This window comes from Somniosus microcephalus, chromosome 13 (assembly GCF_052327205.1).
Source record: "Somniosus microcephalus isolate GS21.2 chromosome 13, FLI_Smic_1.0, whole genome shotgun sequence".
Taxonomy (NCBI): domain Eukaryota; kingdom Metazoa; phylum Chordata; class Chondrichthyes; order Squaliformes; family Somniosidae; genus Somniosus; species Somniosus microcephalus.
In genome coordinates, this window is record NC_140999.1 from 37224412 (window position 1) to 37246954 (window position 22543).

The window sequence follows — 22543 nt, forward strand, 5'->3', positions numbered from 1 at the left end:
GCATCTTCACTATCCTTGTGTGAGTGTGCGGGGAGTGTTTACAATCCTGGTGTAAGTGTGCAAGGTGTGGGACAGTATCCTGATGTAAGTGTTCAGGGAGGGTTCACTATCCTGGTGTGAGTGTGCGGGGACTGTTCACTATCCTGCTGTAAGTTTTTCGGCGAGTGTTCTCTATGCTGCTGTGAGTGTGCGGGGAGTGTTCACTAACCTGGTGTGAGTGTGAAGGGAGTGTTCACTAACCTGGTGTGAGTGTGCAGGGAGTGTTCACTATCCTGGTGTAAGTGTGCAGGGCGTGGTCACTATCTTGGTGTGAGTGTGCAGGGCATGGTCACTATCCTGGTGTGAATGTGCAGGGATTGTTCACTATCCTGGTGTATATGTGTGGGGAGTGTTCACTATCCTGGTGTGAGTGTACGAGTTGTGTTCACTGTCTTGGTGTGAGCGTGCATGGATTGTTCACTATCCTGGTGTAAGTATGTGGGGCTTGGGACAGTATCCTGGTGTGAGTGCGCGGGGAGTGTTCACTATCCTGGTGTAAGTGTGCGGGGAGTGGGGCACTATCCTGCTGTGAGTGTATGGGGAGTGTTCACTATCCTGGTGTAAGTGTTCCATGAGTATTCACTATCCTGATGTGAGTGTGCGGAGAGTGTTCACTATCCTGGTGTAAGTGTGCAGGGATTGGGGAAGTATCCCGGTGTGAGTGTGCAGGGAGTGTTTACTATCCTGGCGTTAGTATGTCAGGAGTGTTCAGTATCCTGGTGCGAGTGTGCGGGGAGTGTTCACTATCCTGGTGTGAGTGTGCAGGGTGTGTTCATTATCCTGGTGTAAGTGTGCAGGGTAGTGTTCACTAACCTGGTGTGAGTGTGCAGGGAGTGTTCACTATCCTGGTGTAAGTGTGCAGGGCATGGTCACTATCTTCGTGTGAGTGTGCAGGGCATGGTCACTATCCTGGTGTGAGTTTGCAGGGTGTGTTCATTATCTTGGTGTGAGTGTGCAAGGAGTGTTCACTATCCTGGTGTGAGTGTGTGGTGAGTGGGACACTATCCTGGTTTAAGGGTGTGGAGCGTGTTCACTCTCCTGGTGTGAGTGTGCGGGGAGTGGTCACTATCCTGGTGTGAGTGTGCAGGGCATCTTCACTATCCTTGTGTGAGTGTGCGGGGAGTGTTTACAATCCTGGTGTAAGTGTGCAAGGTGTGGGACAGTATCCTGATGTAAGTGTTCAGGGAGGGTTCACTATCCTGGTGTGAGTGTGCGGGGACTGTTCACTATCCTGCTGTAAGTTTTTCGGCGAGTGTTCGCTATGCTGGTGTGAGTGTGCAGGGAGCGTTCACTAACCTGGTGTGAGTGTGAGGGGAGTGTTCACTATCCTGGTGTGAGTGTGCAGGGTGTGTTCATTATCCTGGTGTAAGTGTGCAGGGTAGTGTTCACTAACCTGGTGTGAGTGTGCAGGGCATGGTCACTATCTTGTTGTGAGTGTGCAGGGCATGGTCACTATCCTGGTGTGAGTTTGCAGGGTGTGTTCATTATCTTGGTGTGAGTGTGCAAGGAGTGTTCACTATCCTGGTGTAAGTGTGCAGGGAGTGTTCACTATCCTGGTGTGAGTGTGCAGGGATTGTTCACTATCCTGGTGTATATGTGCGGGGAGTGTTCACTATCCTGGTGTGAGTGTGCGAGTTGTGTTCACTGTCTTGGCGTGAGTGTGCATGGATTGTTCACTATCCTGGTGTAAGTATGTGGGGCGTGGGACAGTATCCCGGTGTGAGTGCGCGGGGAGTGTTCACTATCCTGGTGTAAGTGTTCGGTGAGTATTCACTATCCTGGTGTGAGTGTGCGGAGAGTGTTCACTATCCTGGTGTAAGTTTGCAGGGATTGGGGAAGTATCTTGGTGTGAGTGTGCAGGGAGTGTTCACTATCCTGGTGTTAGTGTGTGGGGAGTGTTCACTATCCTGGTGCGAGTGTGTGGGGAGTGTTCACTATCCCAGTGTAAGTGTGCGGGGAGTGTTCACTATCCTGGTGTAAGTGTGCGGGGGTGGGGCACTATCCTGGTGTAAGTGTGCAGGGAGTGTTCACTATCCTAGTGTAAGTGTGTGGGGAGTGTTTACTATCCTGGTGTAAGTGTGCGGGAAGTGGGGCACTATCCTGGTGTAAGTGTGCGGTGAGTGGGACACTATCCTAGTGTAAGTGTGTGGGGAGTGTTTACTATTCTGGTGTAAGTGTGCGGGGATTGTGGCACTATCCTGGTGTAAGTGTGCGGGGAGTGGGGCACTATCCTGGTGTAAGTGTGCGGGGAGTGTTCACTATCCTGGTGTAAGTGTGTGGGGAGTTTTCACTATCCTGGTGTGAATGTGCTGGGAGTGGGGCACTATCCTGGTGTAAGTGTGCGGGGCATGTTCACTATCCTGGTGTAAGTGTGCGGGGAGTGGGACACTATCCTGGTGTAAGTATGCGGGGAATGGGGTACTATCCTAGCGTTAGTGTGCGGGGAGTATTCACTATCCTGGTGTAAGTGTGTGGGGCGTGTTCACTATCCTGGTGTGAGTGTGCGGGGAATGTTCACTATCCTGGTGTGAGTGTGCGGGGAATGTTCAGTATCCTGGTGTGAGTGTGCAGGAAGTGTTCACTATCTTGGTGTGAGTGTGCGGGGAGTGTTCAGTATCCTGGTGTAAGTGTGTGGAGTGTTCACTATCCTGGTGTAAGTGTGTGGGGAGTGTTCACTATCCTGGTGTGAGTGTGCGGGGCGTGTTCACTATCCTGGTGTGAGTGTGCGGGGTATGTTCACTATCTTGGTGTGAGTGTGCGGGGAGTGTTCAGCATCCTGGTGTAAGTGTGTGGGGAGTGGAGCACTATCATGGTGTGAGTGTGCAGGGAGTGTTCACTATCCTGGTGTAAGTGTTCGGGGAGTATTCACTATCCTGGTGTGAGTGTGCGGGGAGTGTTCACTATCCTGGTGTAAGTGCACAGGGAGTGGGGAAGTATACTGGTGTGAGTGTGCGGGGCGTATTCACTATCCTGGTGTGAGTGCGCGGGGAATGTTCACTATCCTGGTGTGCGGGGTGTGGGGCACTATCCTGGTGTAAGTATGCGGGGAATGGGGTACTCTCCTGGTGTAAGTGTGCAGGGAGTGTTCACTCTCCTGGTGTAAGTGTGTGGGGCATGTTCACTATCCTGGTGTGAGTGTGCGGGGAATGTGCACTATCCTGGTGTGAGTGTGCGTGGAATGTTCAGTATCCTGGTGTGAGTGTGCGGGAAGTGTTCACTATCTTGGTGTGAGTGTGCAGGGAGTGTTCAGTATCCTGGTGTAAGTGTGTGGGGAGTGTTCACTATCCTGGTGTAAGTGTGTGGGGAGTGTTTACTATCCTGGTGTGAGTGTATGGGAAGTGGGGGACTATCCTGATGTAAGTGTGCAGGGAGTCTTCACTCTCCTGGTGTATGTGTGTGGGGAGTGTTCACTATCCTGGTGTAAGTGTGTAGAGAGTGTTCACTATCTTGGTGTAAGTGTGTGAGTAGTGGGGCACTATCATGGTGTGAGTGTGCAGGGAGTGTTCACTATCCTGGTGTAAGTGTACAGGGAGTGGGGAAGTATCCTGGTGTGAATGTGCGGGGAGTGTTCACTATCCTGGTGTGGGTGTGCGGGGTGTGTTCACTATCCTGGTGTTACTGTGCGGGGAGTGTTCACTATCCTGGTGTGAGCGTGTGGGGAGCTTTCACTATCCTGGTGTAAGTGTGCGGGGAGTGTTCACTATCCTGGTGTAAGTGTGCAGGGTAGTGTTCACTAACCTGGTGTGAGTGTGCAGGGAGTGTTCACTATCCTGGTGTGAGTGTGCGGGAAGTGGGGCACTATCCTGATGTAAGTGTGCAGGGAGCCTTCACTATCCTGGTGTATGTGTGTGGGGAGTGTTCACTATCCTGGTGTAAGTGTGTAGAGAGTGTTCACTATCTTGGTGTAAGTGTGTGAGTAGTGGGGCACTATCATGGTGTGAGTGTGCAGGGAGTGTTCGCTATCCTGGTGTAAGTGTTTGGGGAGTATCCACTATCCTGGTGTGAGTGTGCGGGGAGTGTTCACTATCCTGGTGTGGGTGTGTCGGGTGTGTTCACTATCCTGGTGTTAGTGTGCGGGGAGTGTTCACTATCCTGGTGTGAGTGTGTGGGGCGTTTTTACTATCCTGGTGTAAGTGTGCGGGGAGTGTTCACTATCCTGGTGTAAGTGTGCGGGGAGTGTTCACTATCCTGGTGTAAGTTAGCAGGGAGTGGGGCACTATCCTGGTGTAAGTGTGCGGGGAGTGGGTCACTATCCTGGTGTAAATGTGCAGGGAGTGGGGCACTATCCGGGTGTAAGTGTGCGGGGAGTGTTCACTATCCTGGTGTAAGTGTGCAGGGAGTTTTCACTATCCTGGTGTGAATGTGCGGGGAGTGGGGCACTATCCTGGTGTAAGTGTGCGGAGAGTGTTCACTATCCTGGTGTGAGTGTGCGGGGAGAGGGTCACTCTCCTGGTGTGAGTGTGCGGGCAGTGTTCACTATCCTGGTGTAAGTGTGTGGGGAGTTTTCACTATCCTGGTGTGAGTGTGCGGGTAGTGGGGCACTATCCTGGTGTAAGTGTGCAGGGAGTGTTCACTATCTTGGTGTATATGTGCGGGTATTGAAGCACTATACTGGTGTGAGTTTGTGGGGTGTGTTCACTATCCTGGTGTGAGTGTGCAGGGAGTGGGCACTATCCTGGTGTAAGTGTGCGAGGAGTGTGGCACTATCCTGGTGTAAGTGATGCGGGTAGTGTTCAATATCCTGGTGTGAGTGTGCGGGGAGTGTTCACTGTCCTGGTGTGAGTGTGCGGGGAGTGTTCAGTATTCTGGTGTGAGTTTGGAGGAAGTGGGGCACAATCCTGGTGTAAGTGTGCGGGGAGTATTCACTATCCTGGTGTAAGTGTGTGGGATGTGTTCACTATCCTGGTGTAAGTGTGCGGGGAGTGTGGCACTATCCTGGTGTATGTGTGCGGGGAGTGTTCACTATCCTGGTGTGAGTGTATGGGGTGTGTTCACTATCCTGGTGTACGTTTGCGGGGAGTGGGGCACTATCCTGGTGTAAGTGTGCAGGGAGTGGGGCACTATCCTGGTGTAAGTGTGCGTGGAGTGGGGCACTATCCTGGTGTATATGTGCGGGGATTGTTCACTATCCTGATGTAAGTGTGCGGGAAGTGGGGCACTATCCTGGTGTAAGTGTGCAGGGAGTGTTCACTATCCTGATGTAAGTGTGCGTGAAGTGGGGCACTATCCTCGTGTAAGTGTGCGGGGAGTGTTCAGTATCCTGGTGTGAGTGTGCAGGGAGTGTTCACTATCCTGGTGTAAGTGTGCAGGGCGTGGTCACTATCTTGGTGTGAGTGTGCAGGGCATGGTCACTATCCTGGTGTGAGTGTGCAGGGATTGTTCACTATCCTGGTGTATATGTGCGGGGAGTGTTCACTATCCTGGTGTGAGTGTACGAGTTGTGTTCACTGCCTTGGTGTGAGCGTGCATGGATTGTTCACTATCCTGGTGTAAGTATGTGGGGCTTGGGACAGTATCCTGGTGTGAGTGCGCGGGGAGTGTTCACTATCCTGGTGTAAGTGTGCGGGGAGTGGGGCACTATCCTGCTGTGAGTGTATGGGGAGTGTTCACTATCCTGGTGTAAGTGTTCCATGAGTATTCACTATCCTGATGTGAGTGTGCAGAGAGTGTTCACTATCCTGGTGTAAGTGTGCAGGGATTGGGGAAGTATCCCGGTGTGAGTGTGCAGGGAGTGTTTACTATCCTGGCGTTAGTATGTCGGGAGTGTTCAGTATCCTGGTGCGAGTGTGCGGGGAGTGTTCACTATCCTGGTGTAAGTGTGCGGGGAGTGTTCACTATCCTGGTGTGAGTGTGCAGGGTGTGTTCATTATCCTGGTGTAAGTGTGCAGGGTAGTGTTCACTAACCTGGTGTGAGTGTGCAGGGAGTGTTCACTATCCTGGTGTAAGTGTGCAGGGCATGGTCACTATCTTCGTGTGAGTGTGCAGGGCATGGTCACTATCCTGGTGTGAGTTTGCAGGGTGTGTTCATTACCTTGGTGTGAGTGTGCAAGGAGTGTTCACTATCCTGGTGTGAGTGTGTAGTGAGTGGGACACTATCCTGGTTTAAGGGTGTGGAGCGTGTTCACTCTCCTGGTGTGAGTGTGCGGGGAGTGGTCACTATCCTGGTGTGAGTGTGCAGGGCATCTTCACTATCCTTGTGTGAGTGTGCGGGGAGTGTTTACAATCCTGGTGTAAGTGTGCAAGGTGTGGGACAGTATCCTGATGTAAGTGTTCAGGGAGGGTTCACTATCCTGGTGTGAGTGTGCGGGGACTGTTCACTATCCTGCTGTAAGTTTTTCGGCGAGTGTTCGCTATGCTGGTGTGAGTGTGCAGGGAGCGTTCACTAACCTGGTGTGAGTGTGAGGGGAGTGTTCACTATCCTGGTGTGAGTGTGCAGGGTGTGTTCATTATCCTGGTGTAAGTGTGCAGGGTAGTGTTCACTAACCTGGTGTGAGTGTGCAGGGCATGGTCACTATCTTGTTGTGAGTGTGCAGGGCATGGTCACTATCCTGGTGTGAGTTTGCAGGGTGTGTTCATTATCTTGGTGTGAGTGTGCAAGGAGTGTTCACTATCCTGGTGTAAGTGTGCAGGGAGTGTTCACTATCCTGGTGTGAGTGTGCAGGGATTGTTCACTATCCTGGTGTATATGTGCGGGGAGTGTTCACTATCCTGGTGTGAGTGTGCGAGTTGTGTTCACTGTCTTGGCGTGAGTGTGCATGGATTGTTCACTATCCTGGTGTAAGTATGTGGGGCGTGGGACAGTATCCCGGTGTGAGTGCGCGGGGAGTGTTCACTATCCTGGTGTAAGTGTTCGGTGAGTATTCACTATCCTGGTGTGAGTGTGCGGAGAGTGTTCACTATCCTGGTGTAAGTTTGCAGGGATTGGGGAAGTATCTTGGTGTTAGTGTGTGGGGAGTGTTCACTATCCTGGTGCGAGTGTGCAGGGAGTGTTCAGTATCCTGATGTAAGTGTGCAGGGCGTGTTCACTATCCTGGTGGAAGTGTGCGGGGAGTGTTCACTGGCCTGGTGTAAGTGTGCGGATGGTGCTCACTATCTTAGTGTAAGTGTGCAAGTAGTGGGGTACTATCATGGTGTGAGTGTGCAGGGAGTGTTCACCATCCTGGTGTAGGTGTGTGGCGAATGGGGCACTATCCTGGTGTGAGTGTGCGGGGAGTGGGGCACTCTCCTGGGGGGAGTGGGGCACTCTCCTGGTGTGAGTGTGCGGGGAGTGTTCACTATCCTGGTGGGAGTGTGCAGGGAGTGTTCAGTATCCTGATGTAAGTGTGCAGGGCGTGTTCACTATCCTGGTGTAAGTGTGCGGGGAGTGGGGCACTATCCTGGTGTGAGTGTGCGGGGAGTGTTCACTATCCTGGTGTAAGTGTGTGGGGAGTGTTCACTATCCTGGTGTAAGTGTGTGGGGAGTGTTCACTATCCTGGTGTAAGTGTGCAGAGTGTTCACTATCCTGGTGTAAGTGTGTAGAGAGTGTTCACGATCTTGGTGTAAGTGTGCGAGTAGTGGGGCACTATCATGGTGTGAGTGTGCAGGGAGTGTTCACTATCCTGGTGTAAGTGTGTGTGGATTACGGCACTATCCTGGTGTGAGTCTGCGGGGAGTGGGGCACTCTCCTCGTGTAAGTATGTGGGGAGTGTTGACTATCCTGGTGTAAGTGTGCGGGGAGTGTTCACTATCCTGGTGTAAGTGTGCGGGGAGTGTTGACTATCCGGTGTAAGTGTGCGGGGAGTGTTCACTATCCTGGTGTAAGTGTGCGGGGAGTGTTGACTATCCTGGTGTAAGTGTGCGGGGAGTGTTCACTATCCTGGTGTGAGTGTGCGGGGAATGTTCACTATCCTGGTGTAAGTTTGCAGGGATTGTTCACTGTCCTGGTGTGAGTGTGTGGGGAGTGGGGCACTATCCTGGTGTGAGTGTGCATGGAGTGTTCACTATCCTGGTGTGAGTGTATGGGGTGTGTTCACTATCCTGGTGTGAGTGTGCAGGGAGTGCTCACTATCCTAGTGTAAGGATGCAGGGAGTGTTTATTGTCCTGGTGTAAGTGTGTGGGGTGTGTGGCACTATCCTGGTGTAAGTGATGCGGGTAGTGTTCAATATCCTGGTGTGAGTGTGCGGGGAGTGTTCACTATCCTGGTGTGAGGTGCGGGGAGTGTTCAGTATCCTGGTGTGAGTGTGCAGGAAGTGGGGCACAATCCTGGTGTAAGTGTGCGGGGAGTATTCACTATCCTGGTGTAAGTGTGCAGGGAGTGTTCACTATCCTGGTGTAAGTGTGCGGGGAGTGTGGCACTATCCTGGTGTATGTGTGCGGGGAGTGTTCACTATCCTGGTGTGAGTGTATGGGGTGTGTTCACTATCCTGGTGTACGTTTGCGGGGAGTGGGGCACTATCCTGGTGTAAGTGTGCGTGGAGTGTTCGCTATCCTGGTGTAAGTTTGCGGGGAGTGGGGCAATATCCTGATGTAAGTGTGCAGGGAGTGTTCACTATCCTGGTCTAAGTTTGCGGGGAATGGGGCACTATCCTGGTGTAAGTGTGCGGGGAGTGTTGGCACTATCCTGGTGTAAATGTGCAGGGAGTGGGGCACTATCCTGGTGTAAGTGTGCGGGTAGTGTTGGCACTATCCTGGTGTAAGTGTGCAGGGAGTGGGGCACTATCCTGGTGTAAGTGTGCGGGTAGTGTTGGCACTCTCCTGGTGTAAGTGTGTGGGGAGTGTTGGCACTATCTGGTGTAAATGTGCAGGGAGTGGGGCACTATCCTGGTATAAGTGTGCGGGTAGTGTTGGCACTATCCTGGTGTAAGTGTGCAGGGAGTGGGGCACTATCCTGGTGTAAGTGTGCGGGTAGTGTTGGCACTATCCTGGTGTAAGTGTGCAGAGAGTGGGTCACTATCCTATATAGAAGTATTCTTGTACTCACACAATTGCATCCAAGTTGCAGCCTCCACCTGTGGTTTGCACTCGGTAACTCACAATGTGTTTCTGGAGTTTTTTGGGGTGTTTGACTGAATAATAAGTCAAGCAACAGTCTTCAAACGAGTTTGCTGTTTTGGGAGATAAAAGACGTAATCTGGTCAAATAAGAGCAACACCTTCTGACTCAAAGTTCAGTTTGAGCGTCCCAACACTCTCCATTCCCAATGGCAAGGTGCTTTTTCCGTAGTTCTTTTTAACGTGATTGTACTGCTTCTGATCATTTTGGCTTATCTATATCTAAGAATGGGGATAGAACATGTCCAGGGAACTATAGATCAATCAGCTTAACATCGGTGGTAGGAAAAATAATGGAATCCCTACTAAAGGAGAAAATAGAAGAACATCTAGAAACCAAAAACATAGTAATGAATAGTCAGTTAGGATTTCAAAAGGGAAAGTCTTGCTTGACCAACCTCATTGAATTTTTTGCAGAGGTAACAGAGAGAGTGGACAATGATAATGCAGTAGATGTAATTTATCTAGATTTTCAAAAGGCCTTTGATATGGTACCCCATAATAGACTGATGAACAAGGTCAGAGAATGCGGAGTCAGGAGACAAGTAGCAGAATGGATTGTTAGCTGCCTTCAAGACAGAAAGCAGAGAGTAGGGGTAAAACTGGCAGAAGGTGGGCAGTGGTGTTCCACAAGGATCAGTACTGGGACCACTGTTGTTCACAATTTATATTAATGATTTAGACTTTGGAATCAAAAACACAATTTCTAAATTTGTGGATGACACCAAATTGGGGGGGGATAGTCAATACTGAGGAGAACTGCAACAAATTACAGGAGGACATTAATAAACTTGCAGAATGGGCATATAATTGGCAAATGAAGTTCAACACAGATAAATGTGAGGTATTACATTTTGGTAGGAAGAATGGGGAGGTCACTTATTACTTGGAGGGTGCGAGCCTAGGTGGGATAGAGGAACAAAGGGATCAGGAGTACAAATACACAAAACGTTGCGACACAGATTAGCAAGGTCATAAAAAAAAGCAAACCAAGCACTCGGGTTTATTTCTAGAGGGATAGAATTAAAAAGTAGGGAAGTTATGCTAAAGCTGTATCGAACCTTGGTTAGACCACACTTAGAGAGTACTGCATACAGTTCTGGTTGCCATATTATAAAAAGGATATAGAGGCACTGGAGAGGGTGCAGAGAAGATTTACAAGGATGATACCAGAAATGCGAGGGTATACATATCAGGAAAGGATGAACAGGCTGGGTCTCTTTTCTCTTGAAATAAGAAGGCTGAGGGGTGACCTAATAGAGGTCTTTAAAATTATGAAAGGTTTTGATAGAGTAGATACAGAGAGAATGTTTTCACTTGTGGGGAAGAGCATAACTAGAGGCCATCAATATAAGATAGTCACCAAGAAATTCAATGGGGAATTCAGAAGAAACTTCTTTACCCAGAGAGTGGTGAGAATGTGGAACTCACTACCACAGGGAGTGGTTGAAGCGAATAGTATAGATGCATTTAAGGGGAGGCTAGACAAGCATATGAGGGAGAAGGGAATAGTGGGTTATGCTGATAGATTTAGATGAGGAAAGACGGGAGGAGGCTCCTGTGGAGCAAAAGCACCGGCATGGACTGGTTGGGCCGAATGGCCTGTTTCTGTGCCATAGATCCTATGTAATCCTATGTACTTCTCTGTATTTTTCCTCTTAATTTGACCCTCCCTCCCTCTCCCCTGATGATAGTGAGCCGTACTAGGATAGGTTATATGGTTGCTGGCAGCTCTGTGGTATCCGATCCAAGTGACCATCCTTCATGTGTGAGGCTCCAGCCCCCCCAAAGCACCCCCTCCCCCCCACCCCCCCAGACTTACCTTTGCCGGGGAGCATTCCTGCAGCTCTGCGGCAGCAGGATTCTGCCCTGCTCGCCTGCTCCCGCCCTCCGATACCTCGTCGTTGACGGCTGGTTTGGGCGAGAGTCTGGCCTAACTTATTTAAGTGAGGCCTGGGTGTTGAAATGCCCCGGATCTTCCCACCTGAGAGCTGGGGGCGAGCCTGACACTCACCTCACCAGTCCCACGCTTGTCCCTGGGTTGATATTGGGGCTCGCGAGTTTGCTCAGCACTGTGTTCATGGGAACAGATGTTGTATTCAGTGTGATGGAGGGCTTTCATCAGGACCTGAAATACGCCTGAAGGTGCAACATTGGTGACAAGCTTTCAATCAATTCAGAAGAACAAGCAGCATGAGTTACTTGCAACATTGTGTTCTTAAAGCAAAGTGCATAAATAAAAGCTCAGAGTTGCTAAGGTAGCGAAGTGGGGGAAATTTTAACTTTAACAGGTCACCTTGTCTAGTGCAATTGATTGCAGTGGTTAATTACACCAAGCAAAGTGGGATATTTAAATAATTTTTTAAAAACCCACATTGTCTGGGATTTAAGAGCCCAACACCTGCTCAAACACAACACAATACAATTCAGGTTACGCCCAAATCAAACTGCCTTTATCTTAATTAATTCCTTAATCTGCCCTTTTTCACAGCCAGACTTCCACTTTGAAACGGTTACTATTGTTTTTGAACAGTCAGAGATATGAACCTGCAAGACCATCGTCCTCGATTTCTGTCACACCTGATTCTGTCTCAAGGCTGCTTCGGACTGGCTTGGTAAACAAAGTGGTGAAACGGGAGCAGATCCTCTGCTGTTGTGCCTCGGTCTGGAGGGGCAGCACTTGAACGACTGATGTTAAACAAACGTTTGTGTCGGAGCTGAGTTAGCTGGTGGTAGCCAGAGCAACAGTTGAGGAGCTAGACCGGGCCGCAGTGCTGCTGGGCTAAGGAGGAGGAGAATCAGCCAGGAATTTTAGTCCTGATCACTGTCCAGCAAGCCTTGCTGGAAGGTGCTTGTGTGTGTGGCTGTCAGATCTGGCTTGGGCTATGATGCTTTACCCAGTTAAATAGCCAGCCCACACTAACTGTCTAGGCTCACACAAGAAGAATTGTGAAGAATTGAGGGGGTGCTAGCACATGGAACTGTGTCGCAGCACAAGTAAGTCAGTGCTTTTGGGAGAGAATACTGTCGACAACCCTCCAGGAATGAAAGATTAATCTCTGATGTGAGCAACTCAGGCAAAAATTCATCGGGGCGTTTAAAAAAAAAAGTATTTTTTTCATTTCCTATGAACACTTTTGTTTACTAGTTATAATAATGTTGGCGATGGGGGACAAGGCTTTCATGGGCGGGGCAGTCGGAGGTGAGAGGTCACGTGATGAAGCCTCCAGGAATACATCCAACCAGAGTTAGCAACCCTCGGAGACAAGGGAAGCAAATTGGAAATAAAGTGTGTTCTTTTTTTAAAAGGAGAATCATCACCGAGCCCTTTGGATCCAAGTGTAAATTCCAGATCTTCTTAGCCGCTATCATTATAATGTGAAAAGATGGCGGGGGACACATCAGGGCCAATCTAGGCAGGTGTAACCTACACCCCCCACCACGGGCAGGGCCTTGTAGTGGGAATAGGGTCGAGAACAGTAGGTTTGAGAGCCCAACATGTGCACTCATGCCCGGCTAGCAACAGAGCCTGGCCAGCAACAGCTGAAGAACAACAGCCTGAATATCATGCTGGGATGGAAGGGAGAGGAATTTACTGACCTGCAGCAACCTTGGATCTTTGGGATCCCAAGGCCTCTGCAGGCCAGCTTTTTAGGGTATGCCTCTATTTGGAGTCCCCACAATGAAGCGGAAGTGCTGGGAATGCCTGCTCCTGCCTCATTTGCCTGCCAATGCTGGGCATGCGCAGGCCCAATCCTGCCCTTGAAGCGTGCCCCCAGAAATCCTGGGGCAACGCAATGGTGCAGATACCTGACATAAAGCCCTATTTCTTCCTGACTGCAGCAGCCACGTCGGCCGGCAGCTCCTCGGCGGGAAGGCATTCCGACTGGGAGGAGGGGAGCCGAGCATGGCGTCCAGAGGCCGGACCGTGAGCGGGAGAAGCAGGCCCCGGGCCGTCGGACCGTGGAGCCGGCGACGGTGAGGAGGAGGCCGCGGCGACCAGAGCATTCACATCCCGACGATGTGTTTGGCGAGTCGGGCGGAGGCAGCGCAGCGAAACGAGCAGCAGCAGCAGCCACGACGACCCGCTGCAGCAGGTTGGCCAGCAGCTCCATGGCAGGAAGCTTGCAGTCCGACTGGGAGGAGGGGAGCCGGGCATGGCGGCCAGAGGTCGGATCGTGAGCGGGAGAAGCAGGCCACCACACGTGGAGCCGGCAACAGTGAGGAGGAGGCCGCGGTGACGAGGAGGACGGAGCGGCTGAGGGACATCGTGCTCCCACTGCCACTGGAAGCCATTGAACTGACTTTCTGAACACGGCGCTGTAAGAATAGCTGACGTGTCCCCACGGGGAGTAAGCATTCCATTGTAATTGTACTAGTACTGGTTACATATGGCAAATAAAATTGAATTGAACTCAACGTCCCCACTATTACTGGAGGATGAAATATCAGACCCCTGACCACTGCCCTTAACCACAGTATTCCATGAATCCCTTCACTCCACTGACAGACATTTCAACAGTCCAAGCAGAAAACCTCAGTCTCTCATTTGCAGTAAATGCTCTGGACCCACAACAGTTGTCTTCCCCACACCACCAGTGTAAAAACTGGGCACTTCTCATGTTTCCTCTCTGAGTAGCAGTTAGCACGTATGCACTCACCTTGAGAAGTGCTCAGGTAGAAGCAGGCTGTCATCAGGACTAAGATGAGTAGCTGGAACCTCATTCTGCCACCAAGTGTGAATCCACAGCGACCAGCCACTAGATGGAGAAAGACAACTCTCACATTCTGCAGCAGACAGGATCACTCCCGGACTCTCCGCATCGATACACTATTCACTCTTCTGTATTTCTGCTTTTGTTGTGGTATCTCATAGCCCTGCAGGCAGGGTGGGGAGGAGACCTGTTGCCCCTTTGCAACTGCTCAGTGAACACTTTCCGCTCATTTTTTTCCTCTCCTGCAAGAGGTCTGCATCTCCCAGCAGCATTGCTAAGACCCTATGGACACTGTTGTGGGAGGGTGATGGCCTTATTGTTCTGTCACTCAGTTTGTGGTGCCCAGTGACACTATCACAATCTATTGATCCATGTCAACACCATTGTTTTGCAACCCAAGTTCAGGCACAGCCTGCAGGGGACGGAAGTAAAGAGTTGAAAACTCTGATCTCCCTCTCCTTAGCTGAGATAATCATAGAGCTGACTGTTCAAAGGTGACTGGGTGCAGCACTGCTTTAAGCATAGTCTTGCGCCCAGACTGTGCTAAGAGTGATGCTGTGTTCACTATCGGCAGAGCTCAGTTTAAACAGCATAGTGCTATGAAATTGTATGTGCAGAATCAACAGACAGTTCTTTGCAGATTTGAGTAAAAAGGCTTAAGAGCGTCTCAGAGGGAGTAGAGCGGAATATGTCACATTGACAGGGAGCAGAACGCCACACTCACAGGGAGCACAATATGTCACACTCACATGGAGCGGAACACGTTGCACTCACAGAGTGGAGAACGTCACACTCACAGAGCGGAATATGCCACACTCACAGAGTGGAGAACGTCACACTCACAGAGTGGAGAACGTCACACTCACAGGGAACGGAACATGTCACACTCACAGAGCGGAATATGTCACACTCACAGAGCAGAGAACGTCACACTCACAGAGCGGAGAACGCCACACTCACAGAGCAGAATATGTCACACTCACAGAGCGGAGAACGTCACACTCACAGAGTGAAGAACGTTACACTCACAGAGTGAAGAATGTCACACTCACAGAGCGGAGAACGTCACACTCACAGAGTGAAGAACGTTACACTCACAGAGTGAAGAACGTCACACTCACAGAGCGGAGAACGTCACACTCACAGAGTGAAGAACGTTACACTCACAGTGAAGAACGTCACACTCACAGAGCGGAGAACGTCACACTCAGAGTGGACTATGTCACACTCACAGAGCGGAATATGTCACACTCACAGAGCGGAATATGTCACACTCACAGAGCGGAATATGTCACACTCACAGAGCAGAGAACGTCACACTCACAGAGCGGAATATGTCACACTCACAGAGCGGAATATGTCACACTCACAGAGCGGAGAATGTCACACTCAGAGTGAAGAACGTCACACTCACAGAGCGGAGAACGTCACACTCACAGAGCGGAATGTGTCACACTCACAGAGCAGAATATGTCACACTCACAGAACAGAGAACGTCACACTCACAGAGTGGAGAACGTCACACTCACAGAGCGGAATGTGTCACACTCACAGAGCAGAATATGTCACACTCACAGAGCAGAGAACGTCACACTCACAGAGTGGAGAACGTCACACTCACAGAGTGGAGAACGTCACACTCACAGAGTGGAGAATGTCACACTAACAGAGTGGAGAACGTCACACTCACAGAGCGGAATATGTCACACTCACAGAGTGGAGAACGTCACACTCACAGAGCGGAATATGTCACACTCACAGAGTGGAATATGTCACACTCACAGAGCAGAGAATGTCACACTCACAGAGCAGAGAACATCACACTCACAGAGCGGAGAACATCACACTCACAGAGCGGAATATGTCACACTCACAGAGCGGAGAACGTCACACTCAGAGCGGAGAACGTCACACTCACAAAGTGGAGAACGTCACACTCACAGAGCGAAGAACATCACACTCACAGAGCGGAATATGTCACACTCACAGAGCGGAATATGTCACACTCAGAGTGGAATATGTCACACTCACAGAGCGGAATATGTCAAACTCACAGAGCGGAACGTGTCACACTCACAAAGTGGAATAATCCGCACTCACAGAGAGGAGTGTAAGTCACACTCGCAGGCTGTGGAACAAGTCACACTCGCAGGCTGTGGAACATGTCCCACTAAAGTGAGTGAAGCATAGACCAGTTGAACAGTTGCCTATTAAATCACTGGCACATTGCTCACAATTGTGTGAACTTTACTATTCCCCTCCACAAGTGAAGTAACATAAAATGTTTCACTTACATTACAATGTGGTTCCTCCTTTCTCCCACTCGCCGAGTACACTTAAGGCTCATTCAGACACATAAACTTTCCTTTTATAAATCTCGGTTGCCCCTCCCCTACAGCACTCTGAGAACCTGCTGACAGGTATTTGTCAGCCGACACTCCTTTCCATACTCTGGCTTTTATTGCATGGCTTGCTGCAGATTGAAGACTTTTCCCAAGCATGAGATTCCCAAACAAAGCAGCATTTCAAGGCAGCCAAGCGAGGCCTGGTCCATTAACTGCACATGCTGAGGTGTGCGCAGCAGAGATGTCTGACAGGTAATCAGATACAGCTGGAAACAGATCCTGTCCCACTCAATAAACAGACACCTGTTTTAAGTAGTCACTTGCAATTTAATCCAATAACTGGAATCTGGAATCTAACCTTGGACTAAACCCCTTCCCCCATCGCCCACATAATCTACTCAGAACCTGCTCCAGGCCCTGGTCATCTAGACCAGAGCTACTCATTTTTCACAGTGACACTGCCCCTTTAGCGAGTGTGTACATGTGAGAGTGCATTACTATAAGTGTTCCTGTCTCTGCACAGGTGTGCGTCAGGGTTTACTGCCTGGAGTCCAGGCTGAACTTTGCTCAGGCTTTGCTGTGGAAGTGGTAAAGATTTAAAACCCCAAATTGCAGTGAGTTGCACCGCACTTACGCCAATGAGAAATGAGTTGCTCCTTCCAATGGCATGAAGAGCTGTTTGCACCAAGATTTTGTGGGTCAGCTCACTGGTCACTCTCCCTTTTTATCCTTGGGCACCAGCGCACTCTCCGCGCTCTAAAAGTAACAGCTGGATACTAACCCTGCACAATGATCTCTGGTTAAGGAGGGCACTAACTTGCTCATCTTACAGTGTGGGTATCTAGCTCCCCTAACAGCAATTACTTGCATGCACAACCCTAAGACCCCTTCCTCCACTTTATAGGGTGATATCACAACATCTCTTACTTCACCTGTCCCACGTCACTTGACATACATTCCACAATTGCTAGCCATCACCTAATATCCTCAATCTTGTTACAAGAGAAAATGGTGCACACTGTCCGTTAGACACAAGAGACCAGAGGGGCATCCCCGATCTGAAATATATCATACCCCATGAGGAGCAGGCTATGGAGCTCATGGAGAGGCTCACTGCTTTTTCCGTAAGAGATGGTGAGGTCGGGGCATAATTCTGGCGCCAGGTTAGTGACTGAACACTTACACTGTGAAGAACCACACAGCCACAAGTTTCCACTCCTTCTCTGTCTCCTTAATCCCAAGGGGTTAATAATCTTCGATTCTTATCTTCTACCCTCTTTTCCTTCAAATTCACCACAGCAGCAGAGACACAAGAGGGAGATGATAATGATGATAAGGAGGAGGAACAGAAAAAGAGAGACACATACTTCCTTGTGAACAATGATGATGATGGTGAAGACAAGAAGGATGATGATGAAGATGCAGACTCAAGCTCTCCGATGAGTTCCTGCAGAGATCTCCTGCCCAGTGCTCTTTTGCCCCAATCCCTTTGAACTTACCCCTTGCATCACTTGCTTCTTCATTCACGTGCACCAGCTCATATACTTTCACCCGGGGAAATTAGATGGTGTTCGTGAGGAAGTGGCACTCGGGGATTTACAGAGCACGAAGCATCTGGAGGAATAGGAAATGGGTAAGGATGTGCCACATTCCCAGTGGAGACTGAGGAGAGGCTGCCCATCGCTTCAGAATTGTTTGACCCAGAACTCATGGGTACTTGCCGGAAAAGAAAGGTCGTACCTAAGGTCTGTCTCGGAGGGTGTGCAGCAACTGACAGCTGTGACTCTGAAGTCTGCAGCCCTCATTTGCACCAACATTATTAGTTATTTTCTTCATTGCAGACTTTAATAGAGCTTGTGCCACATAAGAAGCGGCCAGAGAGCAGTCGGTGCCTCCACCTCCGTGGAAGCACAGATTCCGTAGGGGAAAGAATAGACAGCATCCTGTGTACCAGCTTCCAGACCACAGCAGTCGTGATTCACGCTGCTGTCTCAGGACTCTCGAGATCTGATAGCTGCCATTAGACTAGGCTTTCCGCGAATTAGTGGGAACACAGATCCAGGACCTGGTGGAATGGCCTCTCTCAGGACAGCAACATGTGCCAGGCCTCTGGCCTTCTCCCTCACAGCACAGTATGAGGCAACACCAGGCTGCCCAGGAACAAGCTCCAGAAATGCAGCTAACAACAGCTTTCTGTCAGGTGCCAGCTGCCATAAGAGGAGGGACACGTCAATCCCGAGAACCTTTTGTAGAACATGGGCAGCCAAACACCTCGGGTTGCAGCTAAGAGAAGCTTTCGAAGAGTTGAACACTCTTTTAAACATTCAGGGGAGGTATGGTGTTAGGAAACAATAACATAAGAACATAAGCATTAGGAGCGGGAGTAGGCCATTTGGCCCCTCGAGCCTGCTCCACCATTCAATAAGATCATGGTTGATCTTCTACCTCATTTCCACTTTCCTGCACTATCCCCATATCCCTTGATTCCCTTAATATTCAAAAATCTATCTATCTCTGTCTTGAATATACTCAATGACTGAGCCTCCACAGCCCTCTGGGGTAGAGAATTCCAAAGATTCACCACCCTCTGAATGAAGAAATTTCTCCTCATCTCAGTCCTAAATGGCCGACCCCTTATTCTGAGACTGTGACCCTTGGTTCTAGACTACCCAGCCAGGGGAAACATCCTCCCTGCATCTACCCTGTCAAGTCAAGCCCTGTAAGAATTTTGTATGTTTCAATGAGATCAGCTCTCATTCTTCTAAACTCTAGAGAATATAGGCCTAGCTTACTCAATCTCTCCTCATAGGACAATCCCCCCATCCCAGGAACCAGTCTGGTGAACCTTCGTTGCACTCCCTCAATGGCAAGTATATCCTTCCTTAGGTAAGGAGACCAAAACTATACACAATACTCCAGGTATGGTCTCACCAGGGCCCTATATAATTACTCTTATACTCAAATTCTCTTGTAATAAAGGCCAACATACCATTTGCTTTCCTAATTGCTTGCTGTACCTGCATGTTAACTTTCAGTGATTCGTGTACAAGGACTCCTAGATCCCTCTGGACACCAACATTTCCCAATCTCTCACCATTAAAAAAATACTCTGCTTTTCTATTTTTCCTACCAAATTGGATAACTTCACATTTCTCCACATTATATTCCATTTGCCATGTTCTTGCCCACTCACTTGCACCCTCCTCACAACTTACATTCCCACCCAGCTTTGTATCATCAGCAAACTTGGATATATTACATTTGGTCCCCTCATCCAAATCATTGATATAGATTGTGAATAGCTGGGGTCCAAGCACTGATCCTTGTGGTACCCCACTAGTCACAGCCTGCCAACCAGAAAATGACCCAGTTATTCCTACTCTCTGTTTTCTGGCCATTAACCAATCCTCAATCCATGCTAGTATATTATCCCCAATCCCATGAGCCCTAATTTTGTTTAATAACCTTATCGAAGGCCTTCTGAAAATCCAAATACACCACATCCACTGGTTCCCCCTTATCTATTCTGTTAGTTACAACCTCAAAAAACTCTAACAGATTTGTCAAACACGATTTCCCTTTCATAAATCCGTGTTGACTCTGCCCAATCCTATTATTATTTTCTAAGTGCCCTGTTACCACGTCCTTAATAATAGATTCTAGCATTTTCCCTACTACTGATGTCAGTCTAACTGGTCTGCAGTTTCCTGTTTTCTCTCTCCCTCCTTTCTTGAATAGTGGGGTTACATTTGCTACCTTCCAATCTGCGGGAACCGCTCTAGAATCTATGGAATTTTGGAAAATGACAACCAATGCATCCACTATCTCTATAGCCACCTCTTTCAAAACCCTAGGATGTAAGCCATCAGGTCCAGGGGATTTATCGGCTTTCAGTCCCATTAGTTTCTCCAGTACTATTTTTTCACTAAAACTACTTTCTTTCTGTTCCTCATTCTTGCTAGACCCTTGGTTCTCCACTATTTCCGGGAAGTTTTTTGCGTCTTCTTCCATGAAGACAGACACAAAGTATTTGTTTAATTTCTCTCCCATTTCCTTATTCCCCATTATAATTTCTCCTCTCTCAGCTGGTAAGGGCCCCACATTTACTTTTGCTAATATTTTCCTTTTTACGTACCTATAGAAGCTTTAATAGTCTGTTTTTATGTCTCTTGCTAGTTTACTCTCATATTCTATTTTCCCTTTCTTTATCAATTTCTTGGTCCTCCTTTGCTGAATTCTAAAATTCTCCCAATCCTCAGGCTTATTATTCTTTTTGGCAACATTATAAGCCTCTTCCTTTGATCTAATACTATCTTTAACTTCTCTTGTTAGCCACGGTTGGAACACATTTCCTGTGGGGTTTTTGTGCCTTAAAGGAATGTATATTTGTTGTAAATTATGTATGAATTCTTTAAATGCTAGCCATTGCTTGTCTACTGTCATACCTTTGAATGTAGTTTCCCAATCTACCTTAGCCAACTCGCCCCTCATACCTACGTAGTTTGCTTTGTTTAGATTTAAGACCCTAGTTTCGGATTTAACTAAATCACGTTCAAATTCAATATAAAATTCTATCATATTATGGCCACTCTTCCCTAAAGGCCCCTTTACTACAAGGTTATTCATGAACCCTTTCTCATTGAACAACACTAGATCTAAAATAGCCTGTTCCCTAGTTGGTTCCTCAACATACTGACCTAGAAAACTATCTTGCATACATTCCATGAATTCGTCCTCCACACTATTACATCAAATGTGGTTTGCCCAGTCTATATGTAGATTAAAGTCCCCCATGATTACTGTATTACCCTTGTTACATGCACCTCTAATTTCCTGATTTATACTCTGCCCTAAATTACAACTACTGTTTGGGGGCTTGTGTCTACTTTGGACTTTGTTGTATTAAAATAGGAGGTGCACTTATGTCATCTTTATTATTCATGGAGGTTGGAATCATACAAGAAAGGGTACACTTAATTACTGCTGGTTATTCTATTAGATAATGGTTGCTAGCATAGTCATGTGAGAGCAAAGAGGGCTGATGTATTTTCATGTTCTAGGATAGGTAATGGATTAAAGGAATGGTCTTTTATTTGAAGGTGGGAAAGAAAGAGTTAAGGCGCTGGTGTCAAAGATAGACTGTGTTAAAATGGTACAGAAGATTTCAGTGATCAGTTGTGCTCTGCTGCCCCTTGCAGAGGACTCCTCTCTGAAGGCTGTGATCCTCTCCTCCATGTACTTCTGCCTCGAAACCAGGTAGGGCCACCTCACCAACAATGTTCAGCATGAAACTATCACAAAATGTGTCAATTAGCAGCTCTCTCCTAAACCTCCACTGTTCATCAAAGGGTCAGGATTGGCTTCCTCTCATGATGAACCTGCTTAATCAGACAACATACCCCAAATTCCCCTCTTCAACATGTCTGTCCAACAATGTTAGTTCTGCTAGGATGTACAGACCAACATTCTCTTCACAATCAAGGATCCCCTTACCCATGTACTGTATGCATATGTGTTCTGGCCAGATTATTTCAGGCTGGTTGTGTTCTGCAATAGCATGAGCTATACCCAAAATCTATTAACTACCACCTTGGACCAAACACACGAAGAACCAAATCAACCAGGAGAAGAGAACAGACATCTCACTGTCTGTTGTTACTGTTTTGACAGGGTGAACAAAACTGGATTTATCTTTAATGCTGAGTGTGAGTGGCTGCCAAGGAATGGAATGTTTTTTTGTAATCATAACTCACAATAGTACTCAGAGCCAAATCTGAGAATGCATTCAGCTCTCCCAAGCTCAATACAACAAAGGGAGAGAAGTTGGACCTGGGCAAGGGTGAGAGGTGTTTCTTACTCTTCAACACAGAGTGAAATGATATGTAACATCAGAGAGTAGGGATAAAGGTATTCACTCTGATTGGCAGGCTGTGATAAGTGATGTTCCCCAGGGATCTGTACTGGGGCCTCAGCGTTTCACCATATTTATCAATGACTGGGATGAAGTTAAGGGAGAGTTGTAAGGCTCTGAAAACCTTAGTGGTTTAACAAGAGGAACTTTATAGAATTGCACCGTGTAAGTGAAAAACGTCTTCAAACATTTCTGTCTTCTTTACCCAGAGAGTGGTTAGGATGTGGAATTCACTACCACATGGCATGGTTTAGGCGAATAGTATAGATGCATTTAAGGGGAAGCTAGATAAGTACATGAGGGAGAAAGGAATAGGAGAATATGATGATAGGGTGAGATGAAGTAGGGTGGAAGGAAGCTCATGTGGAAGATAAACACCGGCACAGACCAGTTGGGCTGAAAGTCCTGTTCTGTAACTTATATGTAATTGTAGGGTTTCTTTAGTCTGCTGGCAGGGCTGGAGGAAAGCAACAACGCAGTTTCTCCATGCATTTCATCATAA

General features: G+C 48.5%; 1 protein-coding gene across 1 annotated transcript in view; it reads right to left on the reverse strand.

The window, feature by feature from the left end:
- LOC147108229 (C-C motif chemokine 20-like) overlaps positions 1-16227 on the reverse strand; it is a 52156-nt gene extending 35929 nt beyond the window's left edge. Inside the window, exons 1-3 of the mRNA XM_086004762.1 lie at positions 16080-16227; positions 13732-13830; positions 9001-9124 (exon numbers count right to left, since the gene is read on the reverse strand). Coding sequence (XP_085860888.1) covers positions 9001-9124; positions 13732-13795 — 188 coding nt within the window. The 5' untranslated portion in view covers positions 13796-13830; positions 16080-16227. The remainder of the gene's footprint in view (positions 1-9000; positions 9125-13731; positions 13831-16079) is intronic.
- Between the last annotated feature and the right edge of the window lie 6316 nt (positions 16228-22543).